At 48.0% G+C, this 20,327-nt stretch overlaps 1 protein-coding gene across 2 annotated transcripts in view; it reads right to left on the bottom strand.

Moving 5' to 3' along the window:
- The window catches only part of MDH1B (malate dehydrogenase 1B), a 277,259-nt gene that overhangs the window by 238,647 nt on the left and 18,285 nt on the right, over positions 1 to 20,327 (bottom strand). For both annotated transcript variants that reach the window (XM_078680298.1, XM_078680299.1), the window contains exon 2: positions 6,332 to 6,444. In XM_078680298.1, coding sequence (XP_078536424.1) covers positions 6,332 to 6,444 — 113 coding nt within the window. The remainder of the gene's footprint in view (positions 1 to 6,331; positions 6,445 to 20,327) is intronic.

Raw genomic sequence — 20,327 nt, 5'->3', positions numbered from 1 at the left:
AAATGTTTGTTCAACACTCGCAACCAATTCAGACCTCAATACAGCACCATCAAAACTATCAAGATGGGAATGATGCTCCTTTATTTTTCATTTTATTGAAATAATAGACACCCAGATAGGGTAGTACATAGATTAATAGCCCACCAGAAAATGTTGCTATTGTCAAGCTCACTAGACTTCATCTCAAGTAATCAAACATTTGGGAACACATTTGTACATAGGAGTTAAAACAGCAATAATGGAGCACCACTTTCTATAAACCAAAAGAACAGGTGAAAGTTTGGATCATAGTGATACGCAAATATCTTGTTTTTTCGCAGAGATGATGTCTGATATAGCTGGCTCCGCACAGCCCTTTGTTTTATTTAAACTGGTTAATGAACTTGATCTACTTGTACACTGAGTCCCAAACGTGTGAGGCAACATGCTAACATCAACACAAATGTGGCTATGCCCTTTCACTGTGTTGCAGGATACCACTCTTCAACCCGACCCCATTGTGCGACCCAAGGAGAGAAGTATAGCTGGTAGGTGTGTGGTGAAGACAAACAATCCTTTTTACTGTCCTTGAGTGGGGGAAGAATGAGCAGGAGCCTCTCAGGGCTTTGTGTGTAGTGAATGTGTCCACACTACAAGGAATCACCACAATGCTTTAGTAAAGATGTCCGCCTGCGCTTGCGCCAGACACAGTCTAACAGTTTCCATCCAGTATAGTGTTGCACACAGGTGTGAAATTCTTATTTTAATGTCCATAAAACATATTTAATGGCTTTACCCGCCAGCTCTTACGGCCTTTAGCATCCCTTATGTACCGGCCATGAAGTGTATTTGTAAAGCAAAATATTAACCTCTGCGTACATTTTTTTCCTTTATGTTATGGTGGTTTAAAAGCTTCCTCCCCTTCTGGCATAGATCATTTTTATTTTATGAGCCCAGCACAGAGAACAAATGTGCTTTTGGTTGTTATCTGGCCACCAGTCGTGGTCTGTGCTGCAAACCTGAGCAGTCCCTATCGCCACACTTTTGAACACTCGAGACCCCGCAAATATGCATGGCCCCCTAAGGGACTTATGTCGCAGCAAACGGACAAAACATGTTAAAAAGAGCTTGCCCTTCAACATCGTTCTCAAGCATAGGTGAGAGGAGGTGTAGAAGTTTTGGGGTACATAACATGCAACCATTACAAAGTGATCTATTTATTTTTATTTTATTTATTTAGAAAGTTTTATATAGCGCGGACAAGATCCTTGCAGATATCAGAGCGCTTTACAAAGAAGGGGTACATGAGGGAGCATAGTCAAACAGATAAGTCAGTAAAGCTAACAGTACAAATAGGTGGGGGCAAAGCCAATCATGTAAATCAATAATACAAGAAATATAACTAAGCAACGGGGTCAAACATGTAGTACATATCGGTGCAGAGTCTTTAAAGATTCCGAAATAATAGTTCAGGTGTATTTAGCCATAAGGGTAGCTTTTACTTCTTTCTTAAAGAGTGTAGTGGAAGAGATGAGCCTGGTTTCGGGAGGGAGTGAGTTCCAGATCCTGGGTGCCATTCCTGAGAAGGAGCGTTTATAGGTTTTTTCCTTCCGGAATCTTCGAGGTTTCAGCAGAAGATTGTTTGTGCCTCTAGTGTTTCTAGCGCCGCCAGAGATTGTTAGCTTCTGAGTGAGGTAGCCGGGTGAGTTCAGGTGTACCGCCTTGTGTGTCATGCAGGCGATTTTCAGATGTATTCTGGCTTCAAAAGGCAGCCAGTTCAGGGATTTCAAGTCAGGGGAGATGTGAGAGTGCTTTTTTGACCCAGTGATGAGTCTCGCTGCAGCGTTTAGAGAAGCTCTTAGGGGTGCGGTAGTAGTTAGGGGGAGTCCGCAGAGGGCGATGCTGCCATATTCTATTCGAGGGATGACTAGTGCTTGTACTGCTGTTTGGAAGTCTTTGGCTGGGAGGAAGGGTTTAAGTTTCCTCAGGGTATTGATTTGGAAGTTCGCTCCCTTAGTTGCCTTGCTGATATGTTGCTGCACGTTGAGATTGGTGTTGAGTGTTATGCCTAAAGATTTTGCTGAGTCCACGATGGTGGGTTGGACATTGAGTGCGGTTAGGTGTTTAAGCCAAATTTGAGTGGTGGAGATCTTCGCTGGAGGTGAGATCAGAAGGAACTCTGTTTTCAGAGCATTGAGTTTGAGATGATTATCGGCAAGCCAGGATTGGGTGCTTCTGATCGTTGAGTTCAGGAGCAAAATGTCTTTGGGGGATTGTAATTTGAGATAAAGTTGGGTGTCATCGGCGTACATGTGAAAGTGTACATTGGATGCTTGTAGCAAGGTGGTGAGAGGTTCCATAACTAGGTTGAACAGAGTCGGGGATAGGGAGGATCCTTGGGGGACACCTAGCGCTACAGGTATTGGAGAGGACATCAGGTTGTTGCTCTTGAATTTCTGCGACCTGTTGTGTAGAAAGGAAGTGAACCACTTGAGAACAGTTCCAGATAAACCCATTCTTGTGTTTAGTAGTTCGAGTAAATTCTCATGTTTAACGGTGTCGAATGCTGAAGAGAGATCAAGGAGGATGAGGAGGCAGGTGTCGTTTTGGTCTAGCATTTGAAGTGCGTCGTCAATTATGTGAGTCATAGCAGTTTCTGTACTGTGTCCTGCTCGGAAGCCTGATTGAGGAGATCAAACTGTTCAATGTGTTTAGTCAATTGTAGTTGTGCGCATTTTTCCAGCAGTTTGGCGAGAGTGGGAATATTGGTAATGGGACGGTAATTGTTCAGATCAGAGGGGTCGGCTGTAGGTTTCTTTAGTAAAGGTGTGACTTGTCCAACTTTGAGGGAGTCAGGAATGGTTCCTTGTTGAATTGAGCTGTTGATAATTTTAGTCCAGAGTGGGAGAAGCAAAGGGGTAAAGTCTTTTACAGCGTTAGCAGGAAGGGGATCCGTGAGGTGATTGGATGGTTTCAAGGTGCTGAGCAGTTTGCCAATTTCTTCTTCAGAGTAGGTGCCAAAGGTTGACCATGTAGCATTGTTTTTTGGATCAGTGGGTGCTATGCAGTGGGGTTTGGAGTAGAGGCTTGCGTCAATGAGGAGATCGCTCTTTATGTTGTCAGTTTTTTGGATAAAGAAAGCGGAGAAGTCTTCACAGGAGGGTGCTTCGCGTACAGTGCTGAGTGGTTGGGGTTGTTCCTTGGATTGTGTTCTGATTAGCTCAAACAGTTCTCGGACGCTTTTTTGCTTGGTGGAGCTGGAGGCTGAAGAAATCTGATTTTGAGCGTTTTATTTTCCTGAAATAGGCGTTTCTCTTTTTCTTCAGAGTTTTTAGGTGCAGTGCAGAGGGAGCTGATCTCCAGGTGCGCTCTGCCATTCGCATGTCTCGTCTATCCTCATTGAGACTCCCGTCGTACCATGGATTGGAGATTTTAGTAGAGACTCTTTTTAGCTGCATAGGTGCCGCCTCATTAATTATTGAGGTCATAGCGTTGAGATAGTGGTCAGTCAGGGATTGAACGTCCGTAGCACCGGTCGGTGGGAGTAGGAGATTGCAGCTGTTAGGAGGCAGGGAGCTTGGGTTGAGTTTTTTCAGGTCTCTTTTCCAGACTTTGGGCTTGGAGGATTGAACCGGGTTAAATGTAACTTTTTCATTGATGAAGAATGTGACAATATGGTGATCTGACCAGTCACAGGGTTGGATGGACTCGAGTTGGATAGAGTCCTCTTTGGAGATGATAAGGTCGAGGATAGAGCCTTTCTCGTGAGTCGGGCTGTTGCATATTTGGGTGAGGTCAAGGGCATTGAGGACATTTTTAAGACTATTTACCACCGCGTCATTGCGATCGTTCCAGTGGAGGTTGAAGTCGCCAAGGTATATTTGGGTGAGCTGCCGCCCGGAATTGGTTGAGATCATATCCATGATTTGTTGGGAAAAGGTGAGGTTGTCCCTGGGTGGGTGGTAAATGCTGTGAAGAGAGCATATCGGTTTGCCCTCACTAATAATGTCGAGGCAGATGTATTCACATGAAGTTGGGGATGGTAGGGAGGTGGAATTGACTTTCAGAACAGAGAGGTTGTTCCTGTAGATCCATGCGATTCCACCACCTATTTTGCCTGACCTGTCAAGTCTAATGATGTGGTAGTTGGGAGGAACCAGAATGTCCATTATAGGTGACGAGGATTCAGTTAGCCAGGTTTCAGTCAGGATGATTAGGTCAAGGTCCAGCGTTAAGAGGAGATCAGCGATGGCGGCGGAATGTTTCGAGGCCGATCTGCAGTTGAGGAGAGTGCATTTGAGACAGGGTGTGTTGAGGGTGGTAGAGGGTTCTAGAGAGAGACGGACTTTTCTAAGGTTATAGGGGATGGAGATTCTGCTGTTTAGTGTGGGGGGCCTAAGGGGATTTGAGTGTATCGTGGGAATGGTGAGGTGTGTGGTGGATGTGTTATTTTGGAGGGCTGGGTCGTAGGAGCGGAGGAGGGTGAGTGTGTCGAGGTCCGAAGGAGGGTTGCAGGGGCGACGAGGGCGGTTGTTGCGATTGCGAGCAGGGATTGAAGTCCAGTGTGGGGAGTGTTGAGTGAGAGAGTCAACCAGAAGGGTGGGGGACGTGTTGGGAGGGGAGGTGGAGGTGGGTGAGGGGTTGCAGGGGCGACGAGGGCGGTTGTTGCGATTGCGAACAGGGATTGCCGTCCGGTGTGGGGAGTGTTGAGTGAGCGAGACAGCAGGAAGGGTAGGGGACAAGTTGGGAGGGGAGGTGGAGGTGGGTGAGGGGTGTATGGGGTGTGTGGAGAGTAGTTCTTTGATGATGTGCATGTCTTCTTTGATCTGGATGAGGGTGGCCATAATCTTGTCCAACGTGGGGTAGGTGTTGGAGGTGGGGGTGGAAATCAGAGGTGAATGACTGACCAGGAAATTAGCGTGCAGGTGGGGGAGTGGGCTGGTGTTCGTGCAGGGCTCCGTTGTGTTAGTGTACGGGATGGTGTTAGGGAGGAGAGAGGGTTTGGGCGGGAGGGGTGTGGATGAGGTAGGGAGGAGGTTGGTGGTATGAGTGAGGGCATTGGTGGTAGGCGGAGAGATCAAGGTGGAGGATGGGAGTATGTTAGTGGTGGTGGGGGTGCAGGAATGGTAGTGGGGGCTGAGAGTGGGGGGGAAATGGGATTGAAGATGGTCCTGTTGTGGGGAGGGGGAGTTAAATTAAGAGAGGAGGTGTGTTCTGCGTAGCTAGTTAGAGGGTAGTGGGGACTGAAAATGGGGGTGATAAAGGGTGAGATTTGTCGTTGTGCGTGTCGTTCTGGTGCTGAGCTAGGTTAGGTGTGTTGTGGGTGGGAGCTGTGATGTCAGGGGTTAGAGGAGTGTTAATGTCAACTGTGATGTCAGGGGTGAGAGGAGTGTTGATGGTATGCGTAGAGGTCCGAGGGTTGGTAGGGGGGGTGAGGGTGCGAGTGGTGTATGAGGGGGAGAGATCTGTGTCTGTGTTTGAGGCGTGTGTGGTAGCTACCTGGTGCTGAACTGGGATAGAAGGGTTGTGGGTGGGATCTGAGAAGTCAGGGGTGGTAGGTGTGTCTCTAAATGAGGAGTGTGTACTAGCTACCTGGTGCTGAACTAGGTTAGAAGGGTTGTGGGTGGTGGGAGCTGTGATGTCAGGGGTGGTAGAACTGAAGGAAATATGAGTGTCAATCCGCGGATTGGAGAGGTGCTCTTTGAACGTGGGGAACAGGGTAGGTTGTCTAGTAGTTCCAGGTTCCTGTCTGTGGATTGAGATAGGACAATCCCGTTATTGTAGATGGTAATGGTGGCTCTGCCTGGGAAGAGTTGGGATGGTGTGATGGAGAGAGTTAGGCCGTGAGCGGATTTCCTGGTGGTGGAAACGGTGAGTAAGGTGAGGAACGCTTTTCTCCATTGAGCTCTGCGTGTGGTGTGGAAGATGATATCGGTGTTCAGGGATCCATTGACAGGTGAGAAGTAGGTGTCGGCAAAGGGGGTTTCAGGGTGGGACCTCAGGAAGTTGTGTTTAAAGCGTTTAGCGGCTTTCTTGGTGAGTGTGGATGGGTAGTTGATTTTATATGTGTGCTCTCTTGTTTATATGTGATCTCTTGTGCATATTACAAACACCCCCCCACAGGAGCATACCTCTGTTGTCACAAGTGTCGAACAACAGCTTTGACGCTAAGAGTTACCTGGGAAGCATTGACTTAAATAAATGGTACCTGAACATATTACCCAGGGGAGCTTTGCCTTAAGGTAGGGGACCAAAGAAAAACAAGCCTCCGTTTTAGAGCATAGAGAATAACAGCCAGAGAGAGCATTTCAGGAATCTGAACAACTAAAGTGCTTCAATTAAGTAACCTTACCTCCCAATCATCGGGGTGCTGTGTGATCTTATGTATTCTGAAGTTAGGCAAGTTTTTCTGAAGATAGTCGGCAAGAAGTTCGGCCTTTGCAAAGTATGGACAATCTGCCTTCCCTGCGAATGAAAGAAATGCTCAGAATGTACTGCATAATTTGCTTAGAGGTCTTAATATGCAGAGACACATATGTTGGCAGAATCATATGACTGTAGAATGAAAAAGGGAGATAAAACAGTATCGGGTGAGGTGAAGTGAGATATTTTGGGGGTTGTAAAATATGTCTTGGTTGCCCACTATTTTTACTGCAACACTGAGTTTTACCGCTCTCTACGATACAATGATTTTTATGACAAAGATATTGCTCCTGGCAAAACTTACAGACATTTTCAGAACCATTGATCGTATACTATATACACACAAATAAAATAATATTTAAAAATAAAGCGTTGCAGAATAGGTTTCAGGACTTTCCAGTGGAGCTCGTTTCTACATTCCAGGGTTTTTAATAAATGCGTTACGCCAGGTATATGAAGGAATCCTACTAAACTTTAAAATGCCTGAATCAGTTTGCAAGGATTTCATAACTTTCACTCATTAGAAGGAAATACCTGAAAATAAATGTGCAAACTACAGACCTATATCCCTTTTAAACACTGATGTATCGACCACCAGATCAGAAAACTTAGGGTCCATTGGGATGTCGGGCGGTGGCACCACTGTGGTGCTGGCAATGCGGAAAAACACATTTTTCCACCTGCAAGCAGCGGCAAATATGTCCGTCATATTAGTATTGCCAAACATAGGTCAATTCCCGTCCACCAAGTGCGCCCACCACCTCGGCGGAGTGAGGCAATGGAGACTCACTGCCGTGCGGAATGACGTCCACCCCGCTCCACAAATTAGGAAGCCCCAAACAAGCGGACGCACCGCAGCGGAGACGCCGCACAATCAGAGATGGCGGAAGCATGACAGCGGAGCACGAAACCAGAGTCCCGGTCCCCTCCACCCGGTCACGCTTGCCATGGACCCCGCTCTACACATGTTCCCGGTGCTGTACCTGCCACATCACTATGAACTCATGGCCCGCCGCGGTCGCCGCCGCAGGTACGCAACTACACAAATACAACACACAACAGGCTGACACAGGGTCCAAATCCACAACAGACACCTTGCTGGGGCAGTAACACATCCACAAGGGCACCCACACATGACCTATCTGTCACCAAGTCACCACTCTGCATCCTGGACACACATCTTCCGCGATCATGCAGCAATGTCCTGGTCACATCACCGCATTGGAGAAAACAAGGGAATACATGCACACAAGAAAGGAGGCAGGGCCAGTCCCAGTCATGGGCAGGGCACAAAGACCCCAGGGCCACACCTCCCACCACCACACATGAGCACAACCCATGTAGGAATATGCCATGTGCCCATCCAGTGCACACCCATGCACAACAACAAGCCTGGTCAAATCACACCCTGCACCACACAAAAAACAACCAGGGAGACAGCCACAGCAGGAGTGGCTCCACAGGAACACACAACACACAACACAGTAGCACAGGGCCAGGGAAACACACTCACCACAACACCACCACACACATGGAAACAAACATGAGTACAAGCACCAAATGAACAAATACAAAGAACAAATGAACACACAGCCTGCATAGTCACCCATACATACCACACACTGACACACACACACACACACATACTGCAAATGCCAACAGCAATGGAGCCCAACAAATAGGAAAGCCAAAGTGGGATGTACACAAATGGAAGGCCGTGGAGACACACAACAAGTATGTACCCATCACATGCAAGACAAGGAACACAGAATACCCCCCCCCCTCAGACCATCAAACCACACATGGCTGGTACAGTCAGTGAAGTCAAACCACAGGCACCACAGTGCAACAACACAGGGAGACAGCAAGGCATACCAGGTAAAGGCACAAGGAACAAAGGAAGGCCTTGAAGTCAAACTGGGAACAGCCACACGTGCATACTACCACCTCACAGGAGTACACCACCAGCACAACACACAGGGCCCATATGCATACTCCATTACTGACAAACACCAGGAGGAATGTACACACATACCCCCCTCACAACAGCTGCACACAGCACCAGTGACACACACACTGAAGGCTGCCAATAATTACCAGTCCATACACACAAAAACAAACACACATCCTGGGTGTAGCCATAAACATCACATACAGGGATGTCACAGTAAATTTCTGCACAGAAACATCACACAAACACACAACCCAAAAGAAACACACACAGAACCACAACAAAAACAGACATACCCTCTCAGCCAAACTGTGGCAAGGCAATGTGAGCGCAGACACAACAGGAGTGCACAACCTCATCACTCAGTAACAAAGCACACACAACATAACACAAATCACATAAGAAGTGCACCGTCATAGAACAACACAGCCAGATCAAACCAACTACAGATGCACAGGCCAAACAAACTGAACAAACACTGCAGGACATCAGCGGATGCACATCAGGCAATGTCAAGGCCACATACACACAGCACCGTACACACAACAAGCAGTGTGTGCACACCAAGCATACCAGTCACACACAGACATGAATGACACAACACCAACCCATACAACACAAATCAGCACAGCACAAACACAACAGCACACCCAGGAAGTGACGCAACAACACAGCCAACACACATACATCCAACACAACCACAATGCACACATCTGGGACACAATGCTGGAATCAAATTGATCATAGCACTGGCCAGCACACACAGCTGAACAGCAGATGAGCAACCATGACTGCCAAACAGCACAAGAACACAACAAAGGAACAATCAGGTAAAGAACCTGAGTGGTCCATAGCTCCAGCCCAAACAAATGCACCACACAGCACAGTGTCACAAAGTAAGTGATGAGGGGGCACATACACACACACAAAGCAAGGGGACAGCCGACATCCAAGTGAAGTGTACTGCACGTCATCAGTGGACATGGCAGGAATGCATAAAACACAATAAGAGGGAGTCCAACCCCACAAAGAGTACGTATAAGAAGCACACATAGGGGATGGCATTACACCACACACACCATGCCATAAAGGAGGATAAAAGGCCCCATGGGCCTGCAATGCCTGAGAAACACAACCACAATGGCAGTGTGTAGCAGCAGGTCTGCACAGTCTACACAAACAGAATCAAGACACATGGATGATCAAACAAACTTGACACTGATGTGCCAGTCACACACCCTGCACACTCACAAGTGACTCAAACAACAAGTAGGAGTCAGACAGAACAACATTGACATACCAACACACTGCACACCTCTTCCTGACAACCCAAGAGCACACATCTCATGTAGGCCATGGGACCAGGATGGCGGGCCATCACAAGATGACCATTGGCATACACAGCTGGGCACACATAATGGAATAAGCCAAATGCATGATGACATTGCCCAGCCTGCATGCAGACCTGTGCACAAAGTTACACTAAGTGCTGGCAGTGTCCCCCAAACTGACATGTGAACATTGTAGCCAACAATTGAAAACCTGGAAAATGAGAACTGCAACACAGGTTAAATTGACACCACAGATGCCACAAGTATCAGTGTCAGAAAGAACTGAAGTCCCTGTCACCCCTGTGAAAAAAGAGTAGGCGAGCAAATACCTTGGCAATGTTGAAGTGCCACATAGAGCATGGGGCACAGCCAAACATATGCACACACCAAAATAACTTTATTCAGTAAGGACACTGACAAAACAGAAAACAGGAGTGACTGTCTTTATTCTCATGTTGCATAGATTGGCACCAACAGTAGAGAAGAGAAAGGGACAAAATGCACAGCATATCCACGAGAAGCTGCACAGGCAAGGGCAGGACAGGTAACCCAGTGGGCATGGCAAAGTGCAGAGTGAGTGCATGAGAGGCTGCACAGGGAATAGTCCAACACATCAGAGCAACAGGGCCAGTGGGCAATTCAGGGTGCACAGCAAGTACATAGAAGGCTGCACAGGGAATAGTCCAACACAGCAGAGCAACAGGGCCAGTGTCCAGGGCAGCATTCACAGCAAGTACATGAGAGGCTGCACAGGGAATAGTCCAACACAGCAGAGCAACAGGGCCAGTGTCCAGGGCAACATTCACAGCAAGTACATGAGAGGCTGCACAGGGAAAAGTCCAACACAGCAGAGCAGCAGGGCCAGTGTCCAGGGCAGCATTCACAGCAAGTACATGAGAGGCTGCACAGGGAATAGTCCAACACAGCAGAGCAACAGGGCCAGTGTCCAGGGCAACATTCACAGCAAGTACATGGGAGGCTGCACAGGGAAAAGTCCAACACAGCAGAGCAAGAGGGCCAGTGTCCAGGGCAAAATTCACAGCAAGTACACGAGGGGCTGCACAGGGAATAGTTCAACACAGCAGAGCAACAGGGCCAGTGTCCAGTGCAAAATTCACAGCAAGTACATGAGCGGCTGCACAGGGAATAGTCCAACACAACAGAGCACCAAGGCCAGTGCCCAGGGCAAAATTCACAGCAAGTACATGAGAGGTTTCCCAGGGAATAGTCCAACACAGCAGAGCAACAGGCCTAGTGCCCAGGGAAAAATTCACTGCAAGTACATGAGAGGCTGCACAGAGAATAGTCCAACACAGCAGAGCAACAGGGCCAGTGGCCAGGGCAAAGTGCAGAGTGAGTACATGAGAGGCTGCACAGGCGAGGGCAGGACAGGAAAGCCAGTGGGCATGGCAAAGTGTAGAGCATATCCATGAGAATCTGCACAGGCGAGAGCAGGACAGGAAGGCCAGTGGGCATGGCAAAGTGCAGAGCATATCCATGAGAATCTGCACAGGCAAGGGCAGGAAAGGAAGGCCAGTGGGCATGGCAAAGAGCAGAGTGAGTACATGAGAATCTGCACAGCCGAGGGCAGGACAGGAAGGCCAGGGGGCATGGCAAAGTGCAGAGTGAGTACATGAGAATCTGCACAGGCGAGGGCAGGACAGGAAGGCGGTGGCATGGCAAAGTGCAGAGCATATCCATGAGAATCTGTACCGGCAAGGGCAGGACAGGAAGGCCAGTGGGCATGGGAAAGTTCAGAGTGAGTACATGAGATGCTGCACAGGCAAGGGCAGGACAGGAAGGCCAGTGGGCATGGCAAAGTGCAGAGCATATCCATGAGAATCTGCACAGGCGAGGGCATGACAGGAAGGCAAGTGGGCATGGCAAAGTGCAGAGCATATTCATGAGAATCTGCACAGGCAGGACAGGAAGGCCAGTGGGCATGGCAAAGTGCAGAGCATATCCATGAGAATCTGCACAGGCGAGGGCAGAACAGGAAGGCCAGTGGGCATGGCAAAGTGCAGAGCATATTCATGAGAATCTGCACAGGCGAGGGCAGGACAGGACGGCAAGTGGGCATGGCAAAGTGCAGAGCATATCCATGAGAATCTTCACAGGCAAGGACAGGAAGGTCAGTGGGCATGGCAAAGTGCAGAGCATATCCATGAGAATCTGCACAGGGAGTGTGTGTGACTGTACCCTTCCATGGGCAGCAACACAGTCAGGGGGGTAACAATGGGCAGAACAGGCCCACCTGTGAGAGAGACCAGGTGTGTGAGGGGAACTAGCACTCACACTTGGCGGTCAGGCGGGCTGGGAGCTGGCTATGTGTCGGGGACATCAGGAGCACCTGTTTGGGGAGAGAGCAGCCGAGGTGAGGTAGGGCAATCAGTGGCTTGGCAAGTCAGAGGGCTGTTTGGACCAGGTGGTGTAGTGGCACGTGGAGGTGGAGTCATGCAGACCTGCGACACTGTGTGGGTGGGAGAGGTTTGAGGGGTGCCTTTCCACTTCTTGGGAATTCGGAATGGCTTCCCTGTACTGGAGTTAATGGGAACTGGTGTTGACAAAACAGGCACACACACCAACAGAGCCGCATCAGGTGCAGACACTGGCTCTCCCTCTGGTGATGTGCTGGATCCTGCTGAATGCTTCGTCTGGCTCCGCATCTGACTTTCCTTCCCCTGTTTGCCAGGTGTACCTCCTACAGTGCCCTCATTCTCCTGTTTGCCAGGGGTACCCCTACAGTGCTCTCCTTCAACTGCTTCACTGGGCTTGGAATGGGAGTCAAGGGGTGGGGGTATGTGGCTCTGAGCCCTTCCTAGGTGTACCCTTGCCATACAACACCTCCTCAGTGGGCACAGAAACTGCATGCCTTGCTTTGCGTAAAGTTTTAGGGACAGGAGAGTCCTTAGCTGGGGATGGATCTGAGGCATGTGAGCCCGAGGTCTGCTTCTTTGCTTTTTGGGACTTGCCTTTCCCTATGGGCTCTTGTCTTTGCATTCTGGGGTGGCTTTGCTCTTCTGTGAGGATGGTGTCTGAGGGCAGGCCCACTTGGGTTGTTTCTGCTGGGAGCTTCTTGTGCTGTATCGTGACTGTGATGCATGGGAACCGTGGTCACTATCATCAGATGTGGCCACTAACTGGGGGGTGGACAAAGGCCCTGGAGCAGGAATGGGAGTATGTGCCTGTTGAAGGGCAGACGTCACTGTGGATGACAAAGCCTGGACAGTGCGGTGCAGCCCACCCACGTCGGAGTGTATGCCTTCCATGTAAGCAACCACCTGGGCTAATTTTTTGTCATGGTCATTGAAGGCATTGAGGAGGGCTGTCTGGACCACACAATGCTGGCGCGGAAGCTCAACAGACTCAGCACTGAGGGCAGCAGGGGGGACAGGAGCAGGGGCAGCGGTGCCAGGTGTGAATGTAACTCGCCCCCTCTTACTGACACGGACACAGGCAGCACCAGAGGAAGTGGATGGGAGGGTGGGCACTGGCCGCTGTGTGGTAGTAGATGATGCAGATTCTCCATTCAATGTGTCCGCCAACATGGATGCAACCCCGCTGGCATCAGATGATGTGGTACTTTGTGTCTCAGGCAGGGATTCCTCCTGCATACTCGGGTCCCCCTCTGAGGCGCTGGTGACCTCTGTGTCACTGGGCTCCTGTGCAGCTGTAGTGCTAGTCTCACCCTCACTGGTGTCCGTCTCCTGTCCCTCCGTGACCACTGGTGAATCTGCATGAGAGAGATGCAGGGTCAGGTTAGTGGTATCAACAGGACAAAGCAATGCAATCAATGCAGAACAAAACAAGCCCAAATCTACCTGTCGCACACCACACTCTGAAATCACATTGCAGCAACTCACAACATAGGCCACAACATTGCATGTAACCCTGATCATCTGTCATGACTGAGCCATGTTAAGGCCACAGAGCACAACACCCTGACCGTGGCTGAAGTCTTCCAGACACACAACTTGCTATGCCCACACCAACGGACATGATGTGGGCACACCACTTGTATCCACTGACAGACATTGGGGGAACAAGAGGGGACAACACAGACACCTATTATGACATGACAGTTCACAATGACTAATAGCCCATGCCAAACACCATGTTGTACTCTGGGGCCCAAGGACTAGTGCACATTGTTGTCAGATGTGTAGGCCTCAACATTCATGTTGCATGCAATGTACGCATAGATGTAGTCACACTCTGATTGGGAACAATGCTGTTCTCTCCCAAAGCGATTCCCTAGACTACCCCAATGCTGAATAACCATGAGGAGCATAACAGATACGGCAATGGGAATCTCCAGCAGGGAGGATCACCTTTGTTAGAACAGTGTGGGCAAATGCATGACACTGGCACACATCCCAGGAGCCACTTACATGACAATGCACTGCACCACTCCACAAACATCACATAGGCCACAGCTGGCACAGGCCCTGTACACATGCATCCGCTCCCAGCTAAAATCACCCTCCCCAAATACTCACCCCTGCCTTGCTGCTGATGCTCCTACAGACGTGCATCCAGCTCAGGATGAGTCACTGCCAAGAGGCGGCCCATTAGTGGTGTCATGCTGCGCCGTGCCAACCGCCCAGTGCGAGGAAGCAGCCCCAAGGTCATCTCTGCCACGTTCTTTGCCAGCCGGCTGATGTCGTACCACCTCTTGTGGCAGTGGGTGCGCCTTGGCATGGGAGACAAGAGGAGGAAATGATCAGTGACACAGTGTCATGTACAGATTCATCACCAAATCTAATCTCTGTCCATCCCACCCTGGGGTACATCTCACATGGGCACTCTGCATGGGCTAAGCTGATGTGATTGCATGCATTTATGAGGGCATACAGAGTAACTGCACATCTCACACACATGCAGGATGACAGCACTGAACCCCCTATTTGGCAAGCACACACCTCCAGTCCTATGCATGTCTGGGCACAACATATATCACATATCGAGCTGTGTCTGTGGGTAGACTCACTGTGCAGCACTCAATGTGCATGCCCTGTGAATATATCAGTATGTCATGTGTGTGGCATTGGGGGACATGGACTCACAAACACAATATAGAACTACACAAGTGCGGTTGTGTGCAATTATACAGGACTGAGATGGTGCATAGTTGGATTTCACTGTGAAAAAACAAGAGTAAGGACACAGTAAGTGCAGTGATGTGATCTCGTCTTGGTGGGCGGGCAATGTGCAGAGCATCTGGGCTCACACTGAGTTGGACAACAGGGGCACACATAGCCATTCAGCCAAGCAATCACTGTCCTGGCACCTGCATGGCCAGCATACTGTGTCACTGTCAGGCTGACAATGCAACACACTTCACTCAGACCTACAACTGCAGGCAGGGAAACCTGTGACATTGGGACACACACTCCTTCCTCCTGAAGACAGCTTGTTTGTCAGTGCATGACACAACCCCACACCGTCAGGCATATACTGCAGCAGTCCAACTACATGTGCGCCCGTCCTGCCCTATACCTCCGTTTTTGGTTACTTACCACAACATTTGGGGCACCATACAGCCTTGGGCACTGTGCGAGCACCTCATCCACCAGGACCTCCAGCTCTTCGCTTGTGAATGGACTGGCACGGATCTTCTCTGTACTTGCCATCCCTGTGGACATGGAACACCTGTGGTGGAATTGGGTGGTGGGGGGTCACTGGCAGCCGTCCCTGGAGGCAGCAGCAGATGAGGGGTCTCAGGCAGCAGTCCCTGGAGGCAGCAGCACATGAGGGGTCTCAGGCAGCAGTCCCTGGAGGCAGCAGCAGACGAGGGCTCTCAGGCAGCAGGCCCTGGAGGCAGCAGCTGATGAGGGGTCCCAGGCAACATATATAGCCCCCTGTGTGTTCGTTTCTAAGGTACCAAGCTGCAACAATTGGTTGTCCAGGTCTGCCTCATTCAAAAGCATCCAAAGACCGCCTACGCGGTGGCGGAGCACACCTACCGCGATTTCCAAAATTGCATTATGCCACAACAATGATCGTTCCCATTGGCTCTAGGTCATGCTTCATGGCGGTGATGCACCGCAGGGGCCCGGGGTGCGCTACCGTGATGGTGCATCTTTCAAAGACATCCAATGTCCGCCTCCGCGTTGGCGGAGCATGCCTACAGCGATTTTCAAAATTGCATCATACCACCGCAATCATCGTTCCCATTGGCTCTAGGGCATGCTCCAAGGCGGTAAGACACCGCCGGGGCTCGGCGGTAGCGTCCCCGATTTGGGGCACATACAATGGCATGAGGCACCACGATTTGGGTGGCGGAGCATGCCAAGCGCCATTTGGGGATGTCTCCATGCCAATGACTACCGCACCTGTGTCAGGGGGGGTGCCGGTAAGACACCGCCAGGGCCAGGTGGTAGCTACCGTGATTTGGGGCAAATACAATGGCATAAGGCACCGCGATTTGGGTGGCGGAGCATGCCAAGCACCATTTGGGCACGTCTCCATGCCAATGACTACCGCACATGTGTCAGGCGTGGTGCCGGAGAGACACCGCCGGGGCCAGGTGGTAGCTACCGCGATTAGGGGCACATGCAATGGCAATGTCCATCGGGAACACTTCAACAGTGCACAGTGGCCACATGGTGAAGGGCACATCATCGTGCACACAATGCCAATGTTTCATTGACTCCACAGGTGCCTACATGTGCCATGGTTGTGTATGTGTGACGTACATTGGTTGTTGTCCCTAACATGTCACAAAGGCATTAGATGGTTGATGAGGCAGGACAGTGTTGTAGCGGACTCTACAATGTGTAAATATATCAATGGGGCAGTAATGACCTCGACAAGGCTTGTCTCACTGTATGATGTAGTTACTTACTTGTGCTTTTCTGTCTGCTCATACACGCCCCCGATGTTATTGGTGCCAGAGATTGCACACATGTCGGTCTTGTGCCACCACAGGCAAGTGAGCACATTTTTCGTAATCCAAAACATTACCACTCCATCAATGTGCAGGTGGTGTGCCTGGCAGATATGATCACCTCGCATGTGTGTGCCAGATTCCCCGGATCAGCCCATGACTCCTACGTCCTGAGGAACAGCATTGTGCCCCAGCTGATGGCTAATCTGCTACCCGAGCGTGCATGGATTGTGGGTGAGTATGCCTAGTCGTATAGTGTACTGGGTGTGGGACCAGCTGCACTCTGCCTGTGCAACATTGTAATGTGTATTTGTCATTCCTGGGTGACACTGCATATCCCAGCCGTCCATGGCTGCTGAGCCAACTGCAAAATCCCAGGACCCCGGCTGATATCCGATACAATGAGGTCCATGGGAGGACACGTCATGTGGTGGAGCGTACTTTTGGTGTGCTGAATTCACGTTTCCGCTGCCTGGACAAAACCGGAGGTGCACTGGCATACTCGCCCAGGAAGGTGTGTCAGATCGTAGTGGCATGCTGCATGTTCCACAACCTGGCCATTCGCAAGCAGATTCCCCTGCTCCTGGATGATGAAGAGGAGCCAATGCCCTTGCCTGCACAACAACCTGAGGGGGCATGTCTACTTTGATTTGTGCAATAATTAGCATTATTATGGGCTTTTGGCATTGTCCGCCATGTTTTGTATGGATCGTCCGCTGAGGTGACTGTGCTGCAGCTCTTCCGCTGGTTCTTCCATTCACTGCAGTGTGCGACCACGGCAGTCGGAAACAACGGACCGTACCGCGGGTCCATTGGGGCTATCTTAATTTCCCGTGCGGTGTCTCCGCTATGCTTGCAGCAGGTTGTAGATTTTCTGCTGCGTTTCCGACCTCAGCGGTCAGATTTTAGACATCACCGCCCGCGACAGGCGTTTTTTTTTTTTGCCCGCTTCCGCTGCCGTCGGTCTTTTTTGGTGGTTGTTCCTAATTTGACCGCCGGTTTTTCCACGGTCCCGGCGGGTGGTTGTTTTCCACTTCCATGGCGGTCGGGGGTGATTTTCCGACCGCCATCCTAATGGCCCCTTAGTGTGAGGGAGATACAAAATGGCCACCCTCTGGTGAACTCCAGCGTGTTTTCGCCCGTTTTTTGCCTCTAAACGACAATATTTTGACCGAATTTTTGCTAAAATTAGGTTGCTCCATTGCTGAATCCTGTACCTGTGATGTGAAGTTGTTTTTCATGTTTTTGAAGGACGAAAGTGGTGTTTTTCCTCTTCAAGCTTCTGACCCCATCTCTGCCTTTCAGTTACTGCCAGGATTGTTTGTCGGGGGGGGCGGAGTGAAGATTCAGGAAAGGGCCTGGCTTGGGCCTAGCCACTCCCACAGACCATTTTAGCTGCTGCACCACCCATATTAAGGTTTTCTTCATAATTACCACTATATTTTATACAATCTTTATATTCATTTACAAATTTAATCCTTACTACAAGAAAATGGATAATAAAAATTCTCTTCATAATAAAATGAGACAGCAGGTTTTACCTCCGCCAATTAAATCAAATGTGGTAGAGTCAACTGAACCTTCCTTATCTTTAATTCTGGAAGAAATTCAAGCACTTCATGCTAATACAGACTCAAATGCGTCAGAGATTAAAAATGTGCAGAAAAAAATGCCTAGTTTATCAATGAAAATACTATTCCTGGCCTCCTAAAAATCAAATTTCCAGAAAAATGTGAAATTGATAAGGCACACAGGATTCCTTCCCATCGCAACCCTCAGCACACAAAACCTCGACAAATTATCTTTAAAGTTCTCCGGCATCACCATCTGGTTTTGATCAGGAAAGCAGCACGAGAAATCCCTTCATTGATGGTCAATGGGAATAAAAAATGTATTCATCAGGATTTTGCCAAGGTGACTGTTTCAATTCGCAAATAATTCACTGCTCTTCATACTCAACTAAGAAGTCTTGGTTTCAAATATGGTCTTTTTGATCCTTCAACAATGCGTATTTGGAAAGATAATTTTTCAAAATCTTTTCATAGTCCTGAAGAATTAAGACAATTATTGGAACAACAATCACATCACTCAATGGATACTTATGACTAATACTTGAATATTGTAAGTTACGTATTTTCCGACAAATTGATGGTTTATTCTTGCATTGGGCTCCAACGTTTCCGGTTATGCTTGTAAAGCGTGTGTGCTTTTCATTCTTGACATTTATGTATTCTGTTTGTCGTTTTTTCCATGTTTTATTTTTTCCCTTCGTTTTTACTTGTTCTGGAGCTACTATTTTCTCATACTCTTTTTCTATTTCTTCCGTTCCTCTTCTTTACCTCCTTTTCTCTTTTCCATTATGGCCAATATTCACAATATTAAAGTTGTTTCATTAAATGTTAAAGGGTTACGTCATCCAGTTAAGCGTACAAAAATTTTAGATTATTTAGGTAGTTGCAAAGCAGATATTTGTTTTATTCAGGAGACTCATATAGACGACAAAATCTTAAATTATATGAAGAAAAAGTGGGTTGATACTATTGTCTCCTCGCCTGCTAATGAGGAAAAAAATGGTGTGGCTATTTTCTTTGCAAAAAAACTACATTGCCAAATTTTGAGTACAACTTCGGATGCTGATGGGAGGTATATAATAGTTAAAATTAAAGTTCATGATTCAGTCATATTTTTACTTAATGGTTATGGCCCTACTGCGGATGATCCTGTTTTTGGTCGAATCTTACTACTGAGGTTCTAGAGTTGGGTAAAGTTCCTTTATTTGTTGGAGGTGATTTTAATGTTTTTGCTGATCCTTTATTAGATAGATTATCTAGTACTAAATATAACCCTCCAAAGGTTTTTCACGCTTTTAAATCATTTATTCAAACCACTAAGTTAGTTGATATTCGGTGACTACACTTCACTACAGAAAAAAGTTTTACATTTTTTTTCAACCCACATAATTCCCATTCTAGGATTGATTATTTATTAGTCTCTACACAATTAAGTCAATCCATGATTACTCCTAAGATTGGTAACATTGATATTTCAAATCATGCTTTGATATCTTTTGTATTGAATTTAAATTCAACTTTTACAAAACAATCTAGATGGCGAATGAATACTGGAATCGTTCTTAATGAACATAATTAACCAAAACTCTTAACTGCCATTCAAGATTATTTCTTACTCAACCCTGAAGGTTCCACTTCTACGGTCAATAGATAGGATGCTTTTAAAGCTTACATTAGAGGTGCAACTATTTCTATTATGGCCTATGAAAATAAAACCTTTAATGAAAATATTAAAAATGTAGAAAAACAAATTGCGGAATTTGAGAGACTTTTTATTACGTCCAATGATCCTCAATATAGAGTTAAACTACAAAAGCATAGATATGAGTTTAACTCAATTAATAGCAAAAGAGCTGGCATTCAGATTTCTAATTCTAAAGCTAAATTTCGTTTTAATGCCAACAGATCTGGAAGACTTTTAGCTAATTATTTACGTATAAAAAAAGATAAAACTCAAATAAATTCAATTCATGGCCCTAATGGCAAAATTGCGTTATCTCACAATGATATTGTTAATGAATTTTTGGATTTTTATTCTAATCTATATAACAAGCCTGATTTTCATGATGCCTCTTTAATTGACTCTTTCTTAACTACATGCGGTTTACCCAAGATTTCACAGTCAGATAAAATTTGGCTGGACCTACCCATTACTACAGATGAAATTTTCTCAACCATAAAAT

The sequence above is a fragment of the Lissotriton helveticus genome, chromosome 3_1, assembly GCF_964261635.1.
Source record: "Lissotriton helveticus chromosome 3_1, aLisHel1.1, whole genome shotgun sequence".
Taxonomy (NCBI): domain Eukaryota; kingdom Metazoa; phylum Chordata; class Amphibia; order Caudata; family Salamandridae; genus Lissotriton; species Lissotriton helveticus.
The sequence above is the reverse complement of the archived record's forward strand: the minus strand, read 5'-3'. Positions and strand labels throughout refer to the sequence as shown.